The 25797-nt window shown below is 41.4% G+C and overlaps 1 protein-coding gene across 4 annotated transcripts in view; it reads left to right on the top strand.

The window, feature by feature from the left end:
- The window catches only part of EVL (Enah/Vasp-like), a 215819-nt gene that overhangs the window by 161179 nt on the left and 28843 nt on the right, over positions 1 to 25797 (top strand). For all 4 annotated transcript variants that reach the window (XM_074956230.1, XM_074956229.1, XM_074956231.1 and 1 more), the window contains 2 exons: positions 17834 to 17897; positions 23545 to 23609. In XM_074956230.1, the coding sequence (XP_074812331.1) occupies positions 17834 to 17897; positions 23545 to 23609 (129 nt within the window). The remainder of the gene's footprint in view (positions 1 to 17833; positions 17898 to 23544; positions 23610 to 25797) is intronic.

Here is a 25797-nt window from a genome sequence, read left to right on the forward strand (position 1 = left end):
GCCCCACGGTGACACCGTGGGGGGCGGGGGAATATGAATAGCAAATATGTCTAAAAATCAGTTTAATCTAATCTTGTATCACAAACACTAAAATGCCTTCATCGTAACCTCATTGAAGTGTAACCTTGACTTTGAGTTTTCTGGGGTTGTGCTGCTTGGTTTGGAGCATCATAACCTCTCTGGAAAAAAATTTAGTCTCTAATTACTGATAGGTGCTCTCCACCTTAGCTCCAGTTTAACATAGTTATCTCTAAAATTGTCTCAGGAGATTCTCAAACTTCGGGCTCCTGAGGGGAAGCAAGGAGATTCCACAGGTCGTGGGGATGAGATGCTCTACTCATAAGCAATACCGGTCCGTGTATGGCTGATCTTGCATCCATTGACTTCAGTGGTGCAGGATTAGGTACTATGCTGTATCAGGTCTCAGCTAGATTATTTATCTCCGGTGGAAGCAATCTCATAGAGACTAGGAATGTGTGTGGGCATAATGCCTCCTCCCAACTTCTGGTCAGATGACCTCTGAATTCTACTCTGTTTAGGTTCTTATATCATCCTTATCGCCCAGGTATCTGAGTGCCTTCTCCAAGTGTATTAAGTTATATGACTCACATCTGTCCCATGTCAGTGGTGTATGGGGGTAGAACACCTCACGCTCCCTGTGTAGCAGTTGTTGAGGCTTTCAGAGTGGAAGCTGATGGTGGAGGTTGGGAGTGGGGGAAAGCAGCAGCAGGAGCACACCCTGGAGATGGTGTCTGTGATTTTTCAGGTGACAGAGCTGGTGAGCTAAAACAGCCTGCCTAGGAGAGACATAATCTCTTTTAAAGAACCAAGAGCCTCAGGACTCCTCCTGCCGAGGATCCTGTTGGATGTGCAACATTAATGGAGTTAACTTGGCTTTTTCACTGCATTTTGCCCACCACCGCCGTGTCTGGACTCCTCATGGTCCCGCTTGTAGTTGCTGGAGTCTCTGAACGGGAGACCCCATCAGAATGTCAGCGAATAAAAATACTTCCAAAATCATAAATCCCAGCATTCACCTTCATTCAGCTTCTATTTATACTTCACTTTCACTAAGACCCCAAGCTCTTAAATGTCTAATATAGTGGTTCTCAACCAGCGGTCCAGGGCCCCCTGGGAGGCCATAAGCAGGTTTCGAGGGGCCACCAAGCCGGGCCGACATTAGACTCGCTGGGGCCTAGGGCAGAAAGCTGAAGCCCCACCTCATGGGGCTGAAACCACCAGGGCTGCAGCCAAAGCCTGAGCAATGTAGCTTTGCAAGGGCCCCTCTGGCATGGGGCCACAGGCAATTGCCCTGCTTGCTACCCCCCTAACACCAGCCCTGGCTTTTATAGGCAGAAAACCAGTTCTTGTGGCACAGGTGGCCCATGGAGTTTTTATAACATGTTGGGGGGGGGGGCTCAGAAAAGAAAGGTTGAGAACCGCTCATCTAATCCATTTACTGCCTTTTGTAGCTTGTCTATGATTGATAATGTGATGGGAGCTGGGTATAGGAGTAGAAAAAAAACCCAACCTTAAATTAAAATAAAAAGACAGAGTGCACAAACAAGGTAATGCTCTAATTTTATATATAATGGTTATGTATTACCTCATTTTCATCAAATCTCCAGCTTTCCAGACCTTCATGCTTAACTGGTCCGTGCACAGACAGATAACTGCAACCAAACAAAGCCCACTGACTTCACCCATCCTTCCTTAGACTTCTGTATGGCTTCATGCAGGCATGTCTGTCCACACACTATCACTTGCAGGATCGGAGTCTTACTTTGTTTTCATTGTTAAGGGTTTCGTAATTAAAGTTTTCCAACCTCAAAGAAAAGTCCCGCATCCTTCAGTTCAAAACTATGTTGTCATCACATCTCCTACAGCAGGATAAGCTAAGTAAACAATGGGCATAATAAGGGATTTGTCACTCTCTGCAATATATTTGCCAGTAGTTTGTCAAAATTCAGTTTGCACATTGATTTCCTGCGGGGGGAGGGGGGAGAACAGGACCAGCTAGTTGTGAAAACATTTGCCTTCCAGCCAATTGGCATCTGTTTGCACTCACAATAGGGTCAAGTTTTGCTTCTGGTAAAGGAGCCAAAGTTGGGGAATTAAAATTGCTTCATGAAGCCTTTTCATATTCATAGGCACAATGTCTGATCTAGCATTACTTGCAGGAATCTGCTACCGTGCCAGGGACATCTGGACCCTAACCTACATGAAGACAAGGACCAAATAACAATAATTCCTCCAAGATCTAACTGATTGAATGGTATAGAAACATACCTTGGCATCTCCTGAAAACTGCATTTCTTTCCAAACTCGAGTCAACACTGGCACACAGAGAAGAGCAGGATCCAGCAAACCACACACTGACTTATCCTAAACAGAAAGGGAAGGGGACTGATTGTTACAGACTCACTCCTTCCCACCACCGAGTCTCCCTGCTCATTGCTTTCTTGGATCCTTTCATCTTTCTCTTGGGCTTTCTCACTTTAGAAAGGAGCCATCTGGCTCTTGTGACCCAATGCAGTACAAGTCCATATTCTCATTTAATAATTATGTATGGACATCAAGGCCTCTGAGCAACTTGGTAGCCCGCTCCCCCTGCTTCAGGGATCATCAGGCCAACCATCTCCCTTTCGCAGTATAAAAGTGTCATCATTGGGGGATGACCCAGTGGCATGCTTTCCTGCCCAGTATACAGCAAGGCATAGCAAATCCTCTATTGGATTGTCTGAGCTATCCCTTTCAAGCATCCTGGTCTTTGCCCATGAATGTACTAATAAAACTGCTGATTTCAGGGATGGGGCAGAGTGGAGGAGAGTGTTATAACTGGCTCATGTGACTGGTTGGAAAGTGGACTTTGTTGCCAAGGTATCTTCTGCCAATGGTAGGTGTATGGAGGGCTATGTGGTAGTTTGCTAAATCTCATCAGATCAGTCCAGGATTTCTCTGAGCTCTGCCTTGGCTATGAAGAGGTATTTTCAGCTGTTGATGCATTTAACCCCTTTGCAAACAGAACCGCAAGGTGTAACAGATAAATTCAGCAGCAAAGGAAACATGCATGTAGCAGACATTCTTGGCAAGTTAAGCTACAGACAGGCAGTAAGTGGCTTTTTTTTTTTTTTTCGGTCTGGAATCCATGATGGAGTATAGTTGTGGATTTCTGCTTTTTATAGATTTCCTCATTATTTTTGTAAATTGCCTTCCTTTGTTTTGTGCTGTTACTATTGAGAGAGCCAGCTTGTTCCAGCGGCAAAGCAGAATAGGTCAGTGTTTTAGAGATCGGTGCTAATATTTGCCATTGGCCAGATGCTTCCCTTCATTGCATGATGCAGGAGGGAAATGAAGACATTGGAAATGCCTCAAACTGTGGGATAGCGAAGCAGTGATTTGAATGACATGCTCTTTTCTTCTAGGAAAAACCTTTGGAAGCGCCTGTCCTAACGCGACATGTACTATAAAAGTATTTACTAATAATATTAATATGAATAATTTTATTTATTTTACAGCAAAATGTTTCATATGATGAATGTGTAATTATGCAAAACCCTGGGCATGTAGTGCACTGCAATATCTACCATTATCATAGTATTTTTTGCTTTTTCCTATCATTATTATTATTATCATGATTTATTTTACAGTATTGCATGGAGGCCCCATTCAGGGATCTGGGCACCATTGTGCTAAGCACTGGACAAACAGATAACAATGACACTCCCCGCTCCACAGAGCGGACAGCCTAAGTATATAGCAAGAGACAAGTGGATACAACAAACACAGTGGAGCACAGGAGCCTCTTGAGGCAATTATGATAAGCTGTTGTTGCAGCACACCAGCTGCCTAAACTTTAAGGGTTTTGGAGGCATCATGGCACGAGTGATTTTTACAGAGAGATTTGAAGAAGGATAATGGAGTGGCTCTGCTGGTTTTTATAGGGATTTCCTTCCATGGAGAAGGGGCAACATAGGAGCAAGCACAGAGGTGCTTGTGGAAAAAAGCAAATGTCCCTGTAACTGTGCAATAACACACATGCTGTTTTGAATTTAATTACAGCAGGTGGTAACTGTCTAGTTTTTAAGGGTGCCCAATGCAGAAGTATAAATACTGTTGATTGAAAATGGGATATAAATAGTTAATAGCAATAAACACTGGAAAATAAAAAATATGCAGTGTGATCATAAAAAGTCTATAAATGTCACCCAATCGGTTTGAGAATATTTCATATACCAAGGATGGAGCTTCTTTAGAGACTGAGCCCACAGTCAGTAGTACTAAATAGGTATCAGGAGTGATGAGAGTGGTTCTGTTTGATATATTTCCAGTTAGCGGAATAAATTGACTCCAACAGGTGATTGACATGTTCTAACTGTACCAAGAGCTTTTCAGTCTCTGTGCAGCAGCTGTCAAGAGTTAGATATGACATGCAAAAAAACCATTAAACTCAAGGGGCCAGATCACTAACTAGTGTAAATTAGAGCAGTTCCATTGATGTGAATGGAGCTACACCAGTTTATACTAGCTTTGGATCTGGCCCAGTGAGTGACAAATGCAGGATTGGGCCAAGTGAAATCACAGTAGGTAGAAGGAAGGGATAAAAGACAGAGAAGGGACTGGTGGGGAAAGGAAAAAAGAGAGGCTGGATGAAAGAATAATAGGGAAAAGAAGACCAAGGGGTACGTGTGCACTGCAACTACTAAAAACAGTAGTTTGGCTATTGCAGCATTGGTGGAGACTCAAGCTCAGACCCAGGGGCTCGGGTGCATTCGAACTCAAGTGACTAGCCCAAGCCTCTGGCGGTGTAGCCACGTCCACACTGCTATTTTTAGTGCATGAGCTAGAGCCCTATTAACACGCGTCTGTCTGCCTGCCCAGGCTGTGAGGCTCACTCCCAGGTGCAATGTAGCCATACTCAGAGAGTAAATATTCTGCAGAGCCTCCTCGCACAAATGACCCATTAACGTCTAGAGGAGTCCTTTCTGTGGGATCTGGCTCATTTGAATAGGGAAGACGTAGCAGACAAAGTGGGAAGGGAGGAAAGAGGTGATGGGGAGGATCAGAAGAAGAACAGGAATGATGGGATGATGAAAACGAGAACTGAGAGAGAGCAGATGGGGATTTTAAACAATACATATTTAATTCTAAATCCAGCATGTCAGCTGTTACCTAGTGGTCCAAATTCGGCCCTTATGTAACCCCACTGATGCCAGTGGAGTGACACCAAGGGAAATTTGATCCAATATGTACAGAGTCCTTTTCACCAGTATGTATTAGCTTCTCTCGTCATTCACAAGCTCTTAATTTATTAAAATTAATTGCACAGGAATAAGTCAGTAAAGCTTAGACCAAGGTGGTCCAGTGCCTGCAGTTTATTTCTGGTTTTTACAGTACTATTTCAGCAGTTTTTCTTCTCACTGTCCAGATAGTGTGTCAGATGATGAAGTCCAGCGTTCAAACAGTGTGATAGGTTAGGAAGAAAGTCTGAATAAATATTTAAATGGAGAGGCCCACTTCCCTGACATAGTGATGTATTGATTACACTTGGTGTAACCCGGCCTGTAGTGGGACGGTAGGTAAGTGCTGATCATGAGAAAGTTGCATAGAGGATTGTTCTAAAGCAGGCGCTGCCATACTATGGTCAGCAGGGAATGGATTTGTCATTGCTTCTGCCTCTGCCACTGTGACTGCATCATCCTTTGCAGAATGTCGTGTAGGTGATGGAATGTTTTTAATCTGCTGTACCTTGCCTTGCATGCCTCTTTCTGATGTGAACTGCTGCTGGAGGCGGGAGCGGTATTTCTTCAAATTGTATAGGTTTGACATGAGCACATTTTAAAATGGAAACATTCTGCACTTCCATCAGATTCTTGTGGCAAATAGTTTATATGCTTTAAATTGTATTTGACTGGTTTCTTGTCTTTTGTTTTGTTAATTTCAGTAGATTGGTACTAAAACGCTGAGTTGTTAACAATATTTGATGGAAATGATCCAACCAGCTGGACCCTTACATCGGCAAGGGCTGTTAAACTAGGAGAAATCATTAGTGTACAGTGTATAATAATTATTCTTAGCAGCACATTGATTTGTTTTTCTTTCTTTCTTTCTTTCCTTTTATTTACTGCATTAAAATATCCTATTGCTCATGTACCAATGGAATTAGAGTATCGTTTTAACAGTACCAAAGTATGTTCAAGAACAGTGTCTTATACCAGCTTTAACTATTATGGGAATGTCTACACTGTAATAAAAGAGGGGTAAACTGACTCAGACAAGCTGCAGGGCTATAAAATTGCCGTGTAGATGTTGGGGCTCGGGCGGGAGCCCGGGCTCTGAGACCCTGCAAGCAGGGAGGGTCACAGTGGAGACATACCCTTTATGTCCTTCTCCTACAAAGTGCTGAGCTTCTCCTGGAAGCTGCCTCGCACACTCCGCTCCTCTTGACTTCTCTGGAGTTGAAGGATTAGGCCCTTAGGCTGTAGAAATTCAAACCATTTAAGGAATGTATGTAGATTGAGGGGGGAAGTTCTTGCACCCATTGAAGCAAATGGAAGTTTTGCCTTTGACTTCAGTGTGAGCTGGGTCAGGTCCTAAATAAGCATTCTTTTTTCCTAATATTTTTTATAAGGGTGGCCTGTTTGTTTTTTATCTTGGAGTACTAATTTGCTCAAGTTGCACTTATAAGGCACTCTCAACTTCACACATGAAAATCCATATGTAATCTCTGGATACATACCAATATAAGGCCATGTTCCTGCACTAGTCCTTCAGATCCCTGCACCTGTCAGTATGGTCCCACTGGGTTCAGTAGGACTCTGGGCAGGTGTCTGTGCTCGCTGATCCTAATGCAGAGTTATGATGAAAGTCTGGTAAAAATTGTCCAATGTCTTTTCCACAAATGAAAGTTAACTGTACCTTTTTCACTGCACTCTTGTTATTAATTATTAGTATTGCAGCACTCTGAGGCCACCAAAAAATGTATCCTGATAACCCCTGCACTAGACTTACTTGGGCTCCTTGATTGGGCCAGTCCTCCATATAGAGGAAGGGAAAGAAAGGGAAGTCTCCAAGTGTCGCCTGCTCTGATTTTATTGCATGTTTTGCGATATTTACTGTAAACAACTTTTGTTTTAAAAAAACATTCTAGCACTCCTCGTTGCAGGAGAACAGCTTGAAAACATGAACCCTAAAGGTTCAAAAGTGAGAAGAGAAATACAAACAACCAAAATATTCTTTCTTTAAAATATCATGAGTTTTAAGCCTCGTGATTGTGGGGCCTGACTTATGATTTCTGAACCCATTATGTTGGCATTACTGGCTTCTTGTGCCACCGCCTTCTTCTGTTGATATGTACATGAAGCCAGATCCGAAGGAGCCCTAGCCCCAGAATTAATTAACCAGAGCAGAGTGACTTTGTTTTTTTAAAGGAGAAGGTCTTCCATAGGCTAAACACTCACAATCTATGATTTAATAAACTTCTCTTAGGAACCTTTTGATGGTCCTGCCATAAATGTAACTTAACATTTAAGTGATTGAGGTGTTTATGTTCCATAAAGCCGTCTATGGAAACAAGGGCATTTCTGTAAATGTAGCAAAGTTTCAGCCTCCCTTCATAGCGGGAAGGAGCTGCTAACCGTTGTTCTGCTGCTCAGTGTTCCGGTAACAGGTGGCAAGCCTGTATTAGCCTGTATTTCATTAGGACATAATTGAACAGTTGCTGAATTATTTGTTTCTGGCTCAGGGCTTTAACACAGCAAAACAATACTCCTGGGATGCTCCAGTTGCACCTTTCCATGAACTCTGCTAAATGTGTTTTCTGCATTCATCTCACCAATCCCCCACTATTTCACGGCTTATGCACCCCGGGGGCCTGATTCCGCTACCACCCACCAGTATAACTCCATTTACTTCAATGGATCTACTCCCTTTTGCACAGTCCGAGCACAGAATCAGGCCCTGGCCGGTTTCATAAAGGGCTGTGTCTGTACAGTGGTTATCACGCCCAGTAACAGACACTGACAAATCTAGTCCCGTTCTTCTGCAGCGTTAATGGACGGGAACCCTGTGTTGCTTCATGCTCGTTCTTCTGAAGCAATTTGCCTTCTGCCGTGGGGAAAGTTTTGATTTCAGTTGCACTGACTCTAGACTTGTACCAGTTAGGTGAGAGCACAATCTTCCTCTGTATTGCAGGCTGCTTGACACTTCCGTGAGAGGTAACCCTACCTGATATTGACTGAGCAGATACTGCTAGGATGAAGTGGGCTTGACCAGTGTCCCTAATATATTAAATATGAATACGGTCTCTCTTACCACAGGGCACCTACATCTGCTTAGTTTCAGGATCTACTTTATCACAGAAGCATCTTTACTGTGTCCAGAGCAAACAAAATTCACATGTTCCCTCATGGTTTTCTCTTCTACCTAACTAATTAAACCACTATTATATAGGACTAGAAATTCCTGTGCCAGGACAATGACTGATGATTATTTTAATACCTACCTCACTGTGTGTGTATCTATCACAACAGATTTAAAATTCACTAATTAATAACCCTGGCAGTTGAGGACGCTAGGCCAATAACTTGCTGGTGTGTTCGCTACTATTTCTTTATTGTGGGATTCCTCTTTTGAAATCTAGAGTTGTTCTCGCACCCAATACTCTTTGAGCTTTTAGCACATTAGGAGCCATATTTTCAAACAATGGATCCTTTCTTGCACCTGTTTTTTTAATAAAACTATACACACATTTGTGTGTACATTTGCACTTACAAAGGATGCAGTGTTGTGGTTAGAGTGGGGAACTGCCAGCGAGGACTGCAGGCTTTATATTCTCAGCTTTGTCTCTGTCTTAGGCATTGTCTACGTGAGAAAATTGCACAGGTTTAACTTAAATCAGATTTTAAGCTGGTTGTTAAATTAATGCAAACACCTTTATGGGCACTCTTATTTCAGTTTAAAATGGGCTTGCTTTGGGTTAGCTTAAACTGATTTCTAATTGGCTTAAGCTAAACTGTAGTAAGTCTGGTTTAAACCAAAATAAGAGTATCCACACAACCTCTTGTACTGGTTTAACTAAATTAGTTTAAAATCACACCTGTCATTAATCTGGGGCAAACTTTCTTGAGTAGATAGGCCTTAGTATAACGTTGAGTACATCATTTAACTTTTTCTGCCTCTCAGGATTGCTGATGCTAAATTTACACTTGTAAAGTGCTTTGTCATCCTGAGAGGAAAAGTGCCACAGATGTGTAGCTGATGACATTATAGTATTTATTCAATATGAAAAGTGCTCTATAAAATCAAGTTCCACCCTGCGACATTATTTAAAAGCAATTAGAGAAGCACAGCATCAATGCAGTATTTGTTTTAATGTATCTAGGTTGTCTGTCTAATGTCTAAGTATAACTTTGATTTACATAATAAAAAGAAGACACCTAGATAAAGCCTGTGACATTATTAATATGACAACAAAACAGCAGCATTAATATAATTCAGAATGGAACTCTGCCAGCCAGCCGCCTATGAAAAAGTTTCCTTTCATCATTCTGGAGAGCAGTCTCCAAAAAACCCATCAAACAGATGTATTTTTGCAGCATGTCTGGAAGGTCACCAAATGTGGGCTGTTTCCCACAGTCTAGTGGGGAACAGGGTCTAGAGTCCTCAGAGAGAACGCCTTGCCAGCCACCCCTTCTCTTTAATAATGAGGGGGATCCAGGTCAGGCACCCTTGCTTACCTCAGCTGCTGCAGTATGGCACAGGGAGAGAGGCTGTCTCCAGGCTGTCCCCCAGGTAAGCCGTCCCTAGGCCACTTAATAGGTCATAACCAACACTTTAACCTCCACCCAGAGACTGATGGGAAGCCAATGCTGATCCCAGAGCACTGATGTCAGGTGCTCGCTGAAGATGCAGTGCTCAATAAGTGAGCTGTTGTATTCTGTACCAGCTTCAGTCTCCAAATGGTTTTAAGGAGTAGTCCCATGCAGAGTACATTGCAATAATCTAATCTGGACATCACACATGCATGGGTAATAATGGCAAAGTCCACATCTGAAAGAAGAGGTTCCAACCTCTTGGACAGAGGCACATTGTAAAAATCTGACTAGTCACTGCTGTAGTATGCTCATCAAACAGCAGCTGGGGTCTAAAATCACCCGTGTTGTGAACCCAAGTAACTAAGGGTGGACATACTCTCTCAGGCAAAGGGACTGATCTTACCTCTGCCATCTCCTCCAGCTGCTTCCGCCAGCTCACCATCATTACCTCCGTCTTGTCTGGGTTGAACCTCAGCCAACTTGCTCTCATCCATGCCCCAGTCTCAACTAGCCTTGGCTAAAGTGTTGTATATGAGGTGTTCCGATATCACAATGAAGGGACTAATTTGAGCCTAGATAGGAGGTAATTCCTCTCAGTTTCTCGGGTGAAGTGAAGAGGCTGTGGTTGGGGAGACAAAATCCAGTCCCCAACCCAGGCCCTGGACATGGTTCTGCAGCATAGCACCTCTTCAGCTGCTTCTTGAGCCCATTGGCTTCAGTCCTCCAGTGCCACTTGTTTGGTGAACTAGGGCCACTATATTCATATAAATGTGGATCCCATGACCCTGTCATTAGCCCACCACCATGACCACGCTCAGCACGCTAGCCTGTGTTTTGCTGGCACAGTGATCCACCCCCTGCATAGTCGGTATTGGTGTGGAGGCCCCACTGTGAAGCTGCTGTGCTGACTTGCAAAAATCAGTGTCAAAACTCGAGCAGTTGGGGAAATTCTCATTGGAGCAATTTTCCATTGGGAAGTGCTGTTTTGACAAAGCCAAAAAAATTGTGAAATTGTATCGATTTGAATGAAATTTTGTTCAGGAAAAAAAGATGGGGGGGGGCATTTCTGAAAATGTTAAAACATGCCATTTTCGGAATGAAAAGGTTTGATTTTATTTCATTTGGAAATGACGTTTTGTTTTGACATTTATTTTATATTAAAAAATTAAAAATCAAAATAGAAATGAAACAATGAATTTATTGAAACAAAACATTTAAGTTGACCTTTTTCTTTTTTTAAATTTTGTTTTGCAAAAAATAATCAGAATTTTGCCTTTTTATCCTGATTTGAGACCAAACAAAATTCCAAAATCTTGAAATTCTTTGAGGACAGAAAATCTGTTTCCTGACCAGCTCTAGGAAAAACTATGTGTGGCGTAGATGAGAGTTCCTGTTTCTCTGAACCCAGGTTCATGGATGTTCAGAAAAATGATTGTGATTTGCTGTTTTCTTAAGTATGTCCAGGATCAGGTAGCGCTTGCATCAGTAAACAAACACAAAAGAGCAGAATACAAAAACTGTGTTAGGAAAAACACTGCTTGAAATTGTGGGTTGTTCCCACATAAAACAATAAGAGGGCTCCTTCCTGCAAAGGCTTTCCATTCAGAGTCAATGCAAGCAGTAGCACATAATTTCTCTCAGTAACAGGTATCTAGCTTTGATCTCATTTACTGACTAATTTTCTGAGTCAAAACAATAATAATATCTTTCCCCCTACAATGGCAAAGTGCAGTGGTAATGAAATAGCCAGGTTTTATTGACAAAGTTCAACAAAAGTTCAATAGAAATTGGCAAATATACACAGTAAGACCCACAGTCAGAATAAGCTTGGTAACAGTATCATACTGCAGAGAGTTCCCTTTCAAGCCCTGTTAGTTCAGTCAGGGGAAAGGCGAAAGCTGTACAAAAGGTGACGGAGCAGCATCAGCACCAGGAAGTTGCATTCAGTTAGATTATAACTAGGCCAAAGGCAGTGCTGCTGGGACTATCAATGTCACATAGGGCCAAGGCTGATGAGGAAGAAACCAGCCAGTGTCAGGAACTGATGTGAAAACAGCAAATGTTTTCTGGGTTGGGAAACATTATGGATAATTGTCATCAAACAAAAAAGGGAACAAAACTAATATGGAAATTTTCCAGTGTCTGTACACCCAAAAATAGGCCTAGAGCTCAGTCACAAGATGTTCATATAAAATGCAATAAATTATTACAAAGCAAAGAGGCATGGAAACGTCAGACACCAGCAATACATCTCCTGAATTAATTGATAAAAATGTAGATTGCAGCAGCCATGAAACTGAAAGAGTGTAGGAACTGAAGGGTATCTCCTGATCATTGTATTCAGTCACACTGGCCGGGGCGGGGCGGGGAGGGGAGGGTGTTCCCGAAAGCTGTCAGGGTAGGAGATAAATCATGTTGCAACTTGAGAGGGATGTTTATATGGGGATGTCATTACCAGCTGCACTGATTGCACGTCTGCTCATATTTAGAAAGCACATGAAAATGTGAGCAGTTAAATGCAGTAGCTCCATTTAATTAAAAAAAAATTCAATTTAAGCTATTGTCTGTGATCTGTCTCCCGCCGCACATGCATATATGAAATCAGGCTGTTATGAAAATAATCCCTGCATTCAATATTTGTGTGAGCTTTGGCAGAGCACATTAGAAAACTAAAACAAGCCCAGGGATGAGGAAGGACTTGAGCAGCATGAGATTCCACCATTGTGGATTGTAAGACCCTTGCAAACTTTTAATCAGACTTGGGTTTGCATGGGTTTGCAGGGAAGTCAGACTTGAAGCAAAATTCAGCCAGAACCACAGTTTCCCATGATAATCCTGCCAGGTTTACCAGAAGCTTAGCCCAGGTTTGTAAATTTATTGGAAAACCTGACCTAAATGTTGGGTTTTGAACAAAATTGGATGCATTTTTGTCAGTTTTGCAGTGAAGGTTTCTCATTTCCCTAGAAAAGAGTCATTTCTGCCTATATACGGAGATCAGAGCAGGAATGTCTAAGGAATTATTTGGTGATGCTCGTATATAATCCTGTTAAGGAAGGCGGTGGGGGAAGTGAAGGGGAACAAACTGAGTTGGTATGTTCCCCTCCATGATCTAGGTGGGGATGCAGGGGCAGCAAAAGCCTCAGAGTTATTCCCAGTTATCCCCAAATATTCCCAGTTATCCCAAGTTATCCTCTGAGGGACTTTTCCCCAACTCTCATGTCCAGACCACTGCCTACCCCCACTTTCCAGATTTGGCAGTAAGAATCCATGCTGCCACTAGCTAGGGTGAACCCTGTGACTAGGATATGCAGCAAGCGTTAATGCTGGTTCGAGCAGCATTATCTTTCCACAAATGTTAATATCATTCTGCAGTCTTTTTGTTTTGCAGGAGAGAGGAGACAAATAAGCCACCCAGTGCAATTTCATCTTTCACTACTAAGCATACCCCTCTTGCCCCACAGCCAGTGGGATACATGGAATTTCTGAAGTTTTGCATAGCCACATTTCCTCTGTGCCCGGCCTTGCCATGGAGTTTTATGTGGTTTTATTCTCACCTACCCACCCATGCAGAGGAGCATAGGGGATTGAGTCATTACATGCTGAGACTTCATTGCTGTCCTTCACTGACAGTGACATATTATGCATCCCAGTTATCAAGTCAGTTCCACACTACCACCTCAAAAATGTAACTCTTTTACAAAAGTCAATAACCGCAAAATCACTGCATTTTATTGAAAGCAGCTTGAGGGGGATATTGGGTCAAACGCAAACATTTGTGCAGAAGAGAACTAACCTGTGCAGCGAAAGGAGTAAAAGTTTATGTTGGAAAACATTTAAAGCAGTGGAGGATCTTTTTCTGTCCAAAGATTTTCATACATTATCCTACAGTGCAGGGATTTCTATCTGAGAACGTAACTCTGTTTTGCAGACACATTCTAATCCTACACTTACAGCACTAATTGTCACAATATCCCAAGACATCTGACAGAGAACTAATGGAACTTTTTGAGCTATGTGGCAGTATACACTGAGCATCTGAAATGACCATCTGGCCCTTTAAATGAATATACATGTAAATTCCACACCATCTTGATGGAAGGGGTGTGTGTGTGTAAGAGAGAGAGAATGTCAGTTGTTTAAGTCCTGAATAACTTCTTCCCATCTGACTTTTTCTTTTGCATGTGTGGAGAAGGCCATTTCTTAAGATGTCATAGAGAGTTTGTCAGTTTCAACAGATAAGTGTTTTTAATGAGGAATAAAATGTCTTCACTTTAAGCACATTACACGCTGTTAACAAATAAAAGAAAACAAGATGCCAATTAAAATTCTTTAACTAGGATCTTAAATAAGAGACCCTGCTAATGTGTTAATGTACAGAACAGAGGTATATGGAGCCCTCATCAAGGAGATGAAATCAAGTTATATTGATATAATTAAGCAAAAAAGAAATTTAAAATAGAGTTGGCAGAATTCAGTTCGGTCTGTTCCATACTCTAAGGGCTGGAGCTACATAGTACGATTTTTGAGATAAAGGGACAGATTTTTAAAACCTGGCCACCTTTTTTGCATCTACAAGTATGTGTGGGCTATTGACCTGTGAGCCTGACCTGATCCTAGAGAGGTTACAAGACGAGCTTCATTGAGATATTGTGTATAAAAGTGCTTTTATTAGTTATAAGTGATGCCAGTATAGCTAAAACACAAGTAGGGGAACATACAATATGAGTATTCTATTAAAGTAGGTTTCAGAGTAGCAGCCGTGTTAGTCTGTATTCGCGAAAAGAAAAGGAGTACTTGTGGCACCTTAGAGACAAGGTGCCACAAGTACTCCTTTTCTTTTTTCATATTAAGGTAGGCGTGGCAATAAGCTGAGGCCTAGGGATGCCTACTAGTTATAGTAGTTACAATTTTGTTAGTTTAAGAAGCATAAAGACTTAGCATTAGTGACCTAGGACAGTGGTTCTCAAGCAGGAGTACATGTACCCCTGGGGAACGCAGAGGTCTTCCAAGGGGTATGTCAACTCATTTAGATATTTGCATAGTTTTACAACAGGCTACACAAACAGCACTAGCAAATTCAGTACAAACTAACATTTCATACAGACAATGACTTGTTTATACTGCTCTATATACTATACACTGAAATGTAAGCACAATATTTATATACCAGTTGATTTATTTTATAATTATATGGTAAAAATGAGAAAGTAAGCAATTTTTCAGTAATAGTGTGCTCTGACACTTGAGTATTTTTATGTCTGATTTTGAAAGCAAGTAGTTTTTAAGTAAGGTGGAACTTGGGGATCCACAAGAGAAATCAGATTCCTGAAAGGGGTATAATAGTCTGGGAAGGTTGAGAGCCACTAAGCTAAGGTTATAGTATTTAGCAATAAGCGCCCTGTTGTAAACATGTTAACCGCAAGATAGTTTAAGCTGGAAAATAACCAAATTGTAGGTGGGTTTTGAGCAACATGTACCCTCACAGTTAGCTGCATTGACGTACTGGAAATATTGGGAAAGGTGTTGACGGTGATGCAAATGCATTGATGCATCTAGCCTATGGCAACAAACCGAACCCCTAATTATGGTTACCTGAAAAGCTACTTATGCAGAGGGACTGAGACTTAGTTAAGTGGTCACTGATATGTAAATTTATGAATTAAGAGGTGTAACACCTGATTATTACTGGTGGGTTCATCCTATTATGATGATCTCCACTTACTTTTCTGTCCAAAGTGAATCACCAGGGATGACACAGAATGGCAAAAGCCATAGTATGGTCATGCCAGGGATCTCCACTGACCTTGTTACTTCAAATGGTCCCCATAAAGTTGTAAGTATGAACAATGCAGGAAACCACTTTACTTATCTGATTCTTATACTTACGTTTATTAATTTTTCTGATTTCAATTATATTTGTCTAGGACCCTGTGAGGTGGGGGGGTCCAAGACCTTGGGCTCCAGCCTGAGCCCAGAAGTCTGCACAGCAATGAAACCGCTCCACAGCCTGAGCCCCCCGAGTCTGCGTCAGTTGGCACAGGCCAGCCGCAGGTTTTTCTTTGCTGTGTAGACATAACTTCTGAATCCTTGGGCGCAGTGGCGTTAATGACACTCAGGAAACCAGTCTTTACAAACAGAGAAAAATAGTACCAACGGTTTTTAAACCCTTATAAAATAATTTTTCAGTAGAATCTACTGTGTCATAGAAAAATACGTGATTATGTGGGGTGAGCTAGACGGGTGCCAATAAAACTTTTGATGCCCCGTTTAAACTCACTCCTGGCTTTTCCTTCTGTCAGTGATCATTAAAAACTCAGGCCTATAAAACCCTTATGCCACATCACTCCATCATGTACATTATGTAAACTCGGTGTGTGTTTCTATCTGGAATATGCAGATATCGACACCCAGCCATCCACAGTATATTATTGCTGTCAGTAGTACAGACTGCTGTAGGTAAGGTTGCGAATCAATTTCCATTATACCCTCTTTTTTTCATGCACTCATAAACTTTCAAAAATATTCACCTTTTCAGTGCTTTTTGTCTGCCCAATGGGACTTTTTCTTAAAAAACTGAGAATTTGAGAGAAATCTCAGCAATTTTTGAGTTATGAGAGGAGTCTATTAGATATACATATTTATAAATATTCTGATCGTAAGCATTTTGTTCTGACTGTCTTGGAGGATAACTCAAAAAAGGCTGAACCTTTAAATTTGAAATTTTACAAGCCCAAAGTTCATAATGATTCTGTGCATTGGGCACTTTATGGCCACGTTATTTCAAAATGTTCCCTCTAAGGAGACTTCCTGTAGCATTTAATAGAGTTCTGTAAGTATCACCCATTGACTCCAATGGCAAAACTCCCATTGATTTCAATGGGGCCAGTATTTCACACATAGAATTTAATAGAACATAGATTATTAACAACTGTGTTTGTTATTTATTTTCATTCCTCTCAGAAAATAATATGTAAACACTAGTGAACTTAATAAAGGTGTCCAAGAAGAGAAGCAGATTAAACTGCTAGGACCAAATGCAGAGATGTGATCTAAAATGGGACATAAGTTAAATGTTGGTAAATCAGCATATGTTAGTGAGAATTTAACTTGGCATAACTCCTTCTGGGAAAGTGGACAGTCAGGATTGGAGAAGGAAAAACAAAGCCTGTAACAGACATGCTTTATCTTACATAGTCTTACATCCTCCTGGTTGTTGCTTTTTCTTGCTTCAACACTGCCCTTCTGCCGCTTGGTACTTCAGAGGCACCAGCTTACATTCCCTCACACTGACCTATGCAGAGTTACCAATATGGAATGTACACTACTGTTTACATGACCTCCTACATTTGTCCTCTGAGTGCTATAAATCAATAAGTGCTGTTGAGGCTGCCTTTATGAATGGTGTGGATGAGAGAACAGTGAAGTGAAGCTGAGCAACCCTCTTAGGGCAAAGAGCTCTCTCTGATCCATGCTGTGATTTCTTGTCCTTTGATACCTATCACCATTCTGTACTCATTCTGCATATTGGATATCAGTGGAAGTTCCACACAGAGAACTTGCACAGTGTATGCAGCAAAGGATAGGTTGAAAAGAACCTATCCAACCAGGCCTGGTTTAAACTCTGTAGAAACTTAAACTGTGCAGCTTGGTTAACAGTTGTACCACATCATCCTTTCGAATGTTGCAGGTCTGCAGATCTTCACTCTTAACACAATTACATTATGTTGTCTAAAGTTATCACCAATGCCTATGAGTTACTTGATAGATCTGTTCCGACATGCTGATATTGGGCCAGTTTCTCTCAATGAAACGGAAGCGATTTACTACACCAGCTCAGCATCTGACTCAGTGTATGTTAAAATTAATAAAGAGTAGAAAACCTGCTCCTTGAATCTTTGCGCTGATCTCTCTTATTACGTGTGCGCAAGGAGTCTGTGAACAGCACTGTGTTTCAGAAATGGTAGCAATGTTGTCACCGCTTTTGCTTTGCTAATTATAATTTGTTGTATTTTACATAGGTCCAAATATCCAGCGCCAAGTTCAGAATGGACCCTCTCCGGATGAAATGGAAGTGCAGCGAAGGTAAGAAATAAAATTTGAAAAGAATGTATTAGATTCAAATGATTTTATATTTAAAAGAAATGACCCATGTTAATTATACTAATTATGGCCCCAATCATGCAGTTGTAGTCAGTGGGGCTCTACCAGGGCAGAGAGGTTTGCTTGTGTATATCCATTTGCAAAATCTGGCCCTGATTTGGTCACATTCAGGTTGATGGCACCTGTAACTGGTCAGACTTAACACTCTGTAGTTTCCCACAGTTCATCTTTTGTTTGTTTAAGGGTTTATCAAAAAAATTTTGAAATTAGCAAATATACTCTGGCTCCAGCACACAAATTGAACACTGCATATCTCCAATGGGTAGAGTCCCCATTGTCCCATGTACACCCTGGATTCCCAAACAGAACCATTCCTGACTCTATAACAGTGGGGCATCTGTGTGTCATTTGTGTACACACATACACATGCATTCACACACATTTAAAAGAGAAACCTTCTACCGGCTCATTATTATACTTAAAAATCACTAGCCAGACTGCTTTAACCAGCACTTGGCTCACTTAGTAATGATAATTTCGTACTTTGAATATCATTATTCTGAAAATACTTGGTGAGTTCAAACTACTTAGTTTTAGTGAATTAACGTGATTTTATATTTTATTTATGTGCAGTCAATGTATAGGAAGCAGGACACCTTTGCTAATAGATGCCATTTTTTCCATATTTAACTTTTTAGTTGTTTTATACAACTAAATTCTGGCATGATTCTGGCTTATCTGCAATGATTTTTAGTTACTAAATAGTAAAGAATTCAAACCCCAGATATTTTTTTCAACTAAAAGGCAAGAATAAGATATACTGATAGCCAGAGATACAGATAACACCAGTTTGAAAGTAATTTGCATCATGTTTTAGTGTGCTTTTTTCTTAAGCTTAATAAGAGAGCTTTATATGATCCTGTATTGGATCAGTTCTTAGCAGTAGCAGATCATGTTGCATAGATCCCATGCTATTGGCAGTATGCGTTCCTGGTGATGAATTTAACCCTTTGGGTCTGGGGCTACTTCCTAAAAGGTTTATAGTTCCCTTTATTAGGATCATGCCTTGACCTAGGATGACAACTGAATAAAACTTTAAAATGGAGTTGTGAATCCAAATAAGAGTCCTGATCTAAATGTGTATCTTGGCTTATAGGCCACGGTTGTTTTCTGTCTCCTATTCTGCCTTGTCTCTGACTATATGCGTGTCCGCATATTGACGTCCAAAAGAAATTATGCTTAGGTTGCATTTTGTTGCATACGTCACCCATAGCCAAACTGTAATGCTAATTTTTGATGTGACATGCTGATTCAGCCAGAATTCCTCCTGGGTCATTAGGGAATGCACAATGGAGCAGGAGCAGCCCCTTCCTTTGAAAGGTGCAGCATGGACTCCTGTTCATACTGGGCCAGCTCTCCTGACCAGAGTGAAGAGTCAGGGCTGTGTCCTTCTCCTCATTCCACCAATTTTATGGAGGCTGGCACTGTGGCTAGTAGTGCCTGTGCTCCCCAGTTAGACTGTGGGCAGGTGGACAAGAAGAGAAGGCTGTGTGTCCCAACTCCCCAGCCCTCATCCAGGGCCACAGTCTGTCCCATACAATGAACACTAAGTAGGCTTGCAGTTACATTCTGCCATAATACCGGTGACAAAGAATGATTGGATCAGACCTTCAGCTGGTGTATGCTGGAGCACTTTGAAGTCAGTGGAGCTACCCCGATATTCGCCAGCAGAGGACAGAACTCTAAGAATTTAAGGAAAGGTTTATTGCCAAGATGTTGTTTTAAATTAGAAAGTTGCAAAAATTTCTCTAAACAAGTGGGCCCAAGTCATTGCTGGAGTGAGTGGAGTCACAGCAGGGGTGCAGTTGGACCTTCGGGGGAATTGACCTAAAGTTTGGAATAAATAAGAAATAGCTTTGTCAGGATTTTAGTGGAACGTATTTGCAGAACGCAGCTAAGACCAAGTAGCAGAAATTGTAGAAGTCCGTCTTAATGACATCACAAACACTCAGGGCTCAGAGGGCTTCTGCTATGCCTGTAGGAACAACTCACAGTCAGGATATCTCCCCAGGTTCCTTTGGGCCATGGTGCTGCTTTCTACCCTACATGCCACTGATGTACTCTGTTTGCTGGTATGTGGGCACGCAGGAATCTCTCCCCTTTGGGACACTGCACCCCTGGTGGTATAGGGAGGGAGTAGTCGCTGCTCTCCACTGAGCACCAGTAGTACAATTCTGCCTGGTCCTTGCAATGCCCCACACACTGCAAATCCACGTAAGGACCAGGCAGGATGTGGCCAATACAAAAGACTTCAAATTTAATGAAGGTTTCCACATCAATATTAAAGGACAGAGGGAGAGACTGTTTCATTTCAGAGAGTCAAGATTTATTTTTGGGACTATTCAACTTTCAGAAAGTTCACAGAGGAGACTCCCTGATGTGCACCAGTATGCTGGTGGTGGTTCAGAGAGGTGTGGGGAATATGCGTGTTTTTTGCAGTGCTTTGTGTGAAATATGCCCTGCACAATACGAGCCTAATCCTGTTCTTATTGAAGGCTATGTCTGCACTGCAGACATATGCCAGCATAGCCCTGCTGGTCAGGGATGGGAAAAGGTGTGTGATCCCTGTGCTGGCAGAAGTCCCTAGTGTAGACGCAGCTATACAGACAAAGCTGCTCTTTTAGTGGTATAGCCCTGTTGTGTTGCAGGGGTGGTTTTACTTTAACAGTACAGAGCATAGCTTTGCCAATATAGCTGCATCCACACGTGACACACTTTGCCAGTATAGTATAGCTGTATTTCTATACCAGTAAAGAGCTAATTTTATAGATACTGTCTAAATCAATGGGAGTGGCTGGGTGCTCAGAACTTTTGAAAATGAAGCCACAAATATAGGTGCCTAAATATAGATGTAGGAGCCTAAGACCTGGTTTACACTTAAGTTTTACCAGCATAATTATGTCAGTAAGGGATGTGGGTTTTTTACCAACACATTGTACCGTACATATGCTGGTAAAAGTCCTAGTGCAGTTACTGAACCAGTATTGGCTACGCCAGTAGATACACTTTTATAAGTGTGTCTACACTAGGGGAGAGTTCCTGCTTCGACAATGCCAGCAGAGTGAGAGCAACCAAAGGCCTAACTGTAGGTGTGTCCGTTTTGAAAATCTTATCCTAAAGTTTTGTGTAGGCAGGAAAATGAAGATGAGGAAAACAACGCAAAATGCATTTGTTTAAAAGATTTTATTTAACTATTTTAAACACAACATAGATTAAAGTCACAGGGCCCAATCTGGCTACTCCTACTCATACTGAGTAGTACCATACTGGTATCAATAGCCCTTAGTATGTACATAAGGCCCTCTCCTGCAAATCTTTACTCACATAAATAATCTTTCCTTAGTTCCATTGATATAAATGTGACAATTTATGTGTGTAAGGTCTGCTCACATAAACAAATGTTTGTAGGATTGAACCCTTAGCACATGTAGGGTGCAGCCGGCCAGCCAGAAATTCAAGTGTCTGCATTGGGTCCTTCCCTTGGGAGTATATACAGACTTGCGGTTCCCAGCTGGGCCAAGCTCCCCCTCCAGCAGTGGGAACAGTTAGGGAGAGAACGTTCTGCTAGATTTTTCACTTCAGCCCAGCACTGGGACCGCAATGGGACATGCAACACGCTGCGCGGACTCCATCTCTTACAGTATAATTTCCATGTGCCCTTACTGCTCTTCCAAAAATTGCACCATTGCATACAATTTATACCCTGTGACTTCATGTGGAGGAGTTACATGCCAGGTTTCTATTGTGAATCTAGTACAAGATTGATCATTGCATAATGAATAATCCTAATTATGGATGGGCCAATCCATTGCTAGGAGCCTAAAATGTAGGAATGTCTGTCATGCAAATTAAAGCATTTAACTTTATTTGTACATACCCTAATGTAATTTTTCTGGACATGTCATTTACATATAGTAAAAATCATAAGTTCCACAGTAAATCAAATATATGTATTTTAAAATACAATGCATATAAAATATAACAGGAAAAACCTATTTAAAGCAGCCGCTGCGTATTAATTCATTATAGGCAGAGCTGGTAGCACCACCTATAGTTAAGGTTACTCGACTGTACATAAAATGAGGCTGGGGTCCTATGGAAAAAATATGACGTGATTATATAATTAGACAGTATCATAATGCATATACACAAGAGGACCAAATTAAGTGCTTTGACTTTTGAGTGCCCGACTTTGCAAATGTAACATTCTTTTGTGTCACCTTAGAGACTAACAAATTTATTTGAGCATAAACTTTCGTGAGCTAGCATGCTCAAATAAATTTGTTAGTCTCTAAGGTGCCACAAGTCCTCCTTTTCTTTTTGCGGATACAGACTAACACGGCTGCTACTCTGAAACCATTCTTTTGTATGTGTAATATAAATATAATTTCCTTCCACAATATGAGTCACATATAAGTGTTGTTGAAATATATAGTTCATATCATGTCAATTCTAAAATAGCTAACTGTTAATCTAGTTTTAGCTGTTCGGCTTTTTAGTTAACCAAAGAAAAGTCAAATAGAGATTATATCAATTATAGTGAGCAATATTTCTTCAGGACTGTTAGTGTGAAAGAGAGGACCTCTAGTGGGAAATTTGGGGAACTGCATAACTCAATAAAATGGAGAAGATTTTTGGAATGTTTTATTAAACCATTGATACAGAATATTCTAATAGGTTGCTTTGTATTATGTATTTCCAACCAAGAGCCCAACCCTGCAAAGCTTTACATATGAAAGTATTGAAATCAACACTTTGCTCATGATCATAAGGCTATTAAAAATTCAGCAGAGTAATTTTGTAGTCATTGCTTATTCAGACAGTCAAGAAATATTGGTCCTGTTGATCTCAGCAGTAACTGAGGACAAAATTTGGTTCATGGTATTTAAAGTATTACATGATCATTCTGTTAACCAGGTGTCTAATACTTTGTTCACCTGCAAAACTCTATGGTTGTAATAAAGGAATTTTTTATACACCTCTGTGAAGCAGTTGGCTATGTACAATCAACCACTAAACCCAAATCACATTTCTTTAAATTCTTATCAGTATACTGCCATTCCTTGTGCCCCATATCAGCACAATATGTAAGCATGTGCTTAACTTAAGCACATTAGGTATCCCATTGACTTTAGTGGAACTCCTCAGCTGCTTCAAGTTAAGCATATGCTTAAGAGCTATGCTGGATTGGGATCTGAGACACTGCAGTACTCTCTTACTTTAAGTTCATTGGCTATTCCACATTTTAATATCCATTATAGAATTATCACATAAATTACAAGCTTCTGTTACAAGTATTTGCAATATGCTCCAAGTGCAGGGCCCTATTCTGATCTCTCTTTCTCTGGTGTAAATCAAGAGAAACTCCACCGAAATCAGTGGAGTTATACCAGTGTACATGAGATCAGAACTCACCTCAGCCCTTTCGGTCTAGCCCTTATTTCTATAATGGGCCGATTAATGCCCCCATAGATGCAAACTCTATTGCTTGGGCCCATCTCAGTGTATAGAACATTTTCTAAAAAGAGTAAAAAATAAAACCAGAATGTTTTAAAAACCGTTGTTTTAGGCAAGTGATGGAGCAGCAGCAGCAACAGCGCCAGGAATCTCTGGAAAGAAGAACCTCTACCACAGGCATGTATCAAACCGTGCAGTGCAATGTAACTGTAAACAATGCAAACATATTCCTCTCCCTTCCTGTCTCCTCTAGCTGGTGGTGGTTGTCATGTGTTATTACAGAAATAACTGGCCTGCTAAATATAGCTATAATCATTATGGGATTTCAAAGCATTTTCAGTTAGAGACTTAAACTAATAAATTGGAACATGGCTGCATTATTTCACCGATTTGACTGAAATTTAAGGTCCAAACTTCAGTGCACACAGCGCAACTCAGATGGGACATGTAAAGGTGGATTTAAGCAAAGCTTTGTGCTCTTCCAGTCCCATGCTAGCTTTGAGACCGGCTTAAGACTGAGCAGTGTAAAGGCTGCTCTAAATTATGCTGCTGCCCACAGTGCCAAGGGGCTGATGTCACTGGGGTGCAGAAAAGGCCACACTTTCTACACAGCCACAGGGAGAGTGGGTGGCATAGGAATCACTCTACTAGCTCCATGTCACTATAGGATCCCCCTATCCAGAGATCAGCTGTCTGTGCCTGGCTCTTCCAGCTTTCCAAGGGGTGTACAGAAGAGAATCTGACTGTAAGAGTCCGTTAGCTGGAATAATAAGATGAGAGGGGTTGTGTAAGTTTAGTGGGAAAGTATACCTGATAAGTGGTGAGGTGGGAAGAGAAGTTTCTGTCTACAAGATCTGGCTTTTGCTTTTGTGAAAAAATATGTAAAAAAGAAGCCAGAATTTTTTGTAAATCTGGGGGGGGGAAAGATTAGTTTTTGCTCAGCTTTTTTTAATTTAAAAGCAGCTCAGTTGTGTCCACAGAAAATGTCACCTGTGGCAGTCATACACAATAATGCTCCACAGCTTTGAACTCCTAATTTGGGCACACACAACTGTGTGCCATTTTGTGTCAGTTAAAACAAATGAAACAAACAGATGTACCTCTGCTTCTGCGAGGAACCTTGACGTAGGCATGATATGTGAGATAGTGACATTTCCAGCTGAGCGCCCTCTTGAATGTATGGAGGCATCTGTGTGCTGTTCACAACCTGTGTGCCTGTCTTTATGTTCAAAGTGTCACCTGCCACTGTCCTTGGAACAAAGGTAATGTGTGTAATTCTGACTCAAGATGGTTTGTAGGGTTAGAAGAAGCTTTACAAACATCAAAGCAAAACCTCTAGCCTATGCTGTGTGTGTCACTGCTTTGAACTAAAGGAAGGAACAGCTCTCAATTGCTGCTGTCATCTGGACATCACTAAAATCGTGACTACACCATCCTTTTTTATTTATTATTTTCTGCTTTCATTTACTTTTTAATTCCTTGTCTCCTAACCACTCTGCCTTGTTTTCATTCCTTGCTGTATACCCATTTTATTCTTTTCACTTTTCTTTTCTGTTCTTTTAGTTTCTACCCTTCAGATAAAAGTGTCTTCTTCCCCCTCCCACTGCCAGTCTCCTCCTCCTGACTACAGTAACTACAGTGCTTCTACTTCCACTGGTGCTGCCCCTCCACCGCCATCTTATGCCAACGTTATCTCTTCAGCATCTACCATCCCTGAGTCCAGTAGTAAAACCTCTTTCAAATCCTCTAACAGAGCCAGAGAATTCCCACAGCTTCGTCACAGACATTCTGCCTCTGAGCTCTCACCCTCCCTGGGTTCCTTCTCCTCTCCAGTATGGCCAAACCACAGGACTGTAACACAAAGCATCAAACAGATCTCTTTGTCCCCACCGCCTGAGCCTCCTTCCCATTTTCCATTTGCACCTCACCAGCCTGTTAGACGTTCCTCTCTTCCACACTCTCGTCAGTCTTCCTCTTCTCCTGTAACATCTACATCCCCCGTGCAGAAGGGTTTTGTCCTGCAGCCGCATATTCCAGAGGTCTTTCCTGTGATTCCTGTCCAGAATGGCAGAATCAGGGGATCTACAGATATAACAGTCCAAGAAGCCTCTGCAGATGTACCTCAGATAGGCCTGAACAGCCAACCCGAAGAACCTCTAACCACACAAATTCCTTTAAACTCCTCTAGAACCCAGATAAAAAGCGTGGATGGGTCTTTCTTCTCATACTTAGAAACTGTACCCATCTCTCAGCTACCAGTTATAACCAGCCCTGCTGGTTCCTATATTCAGGCTTCTTTTCAGTCCTCCCAACCTTCACCTCATCCTCCAAAGCAATTGTACCAGGCCATGTCACACTTTGTTTC

Source organism: Natator depressus, chromosome 6 (genome assembly GCF_965152275.1).
Source record: "Natator depressus isolate rNatDep1 chromosome 6, rNatDep2.hap1, whole genome shotgun sequence".
Lineage (NCBI taxonomy): Eukaryota > Metazoa > Chordata > Testudines > Cheloniidae > Natator > Natator depressus.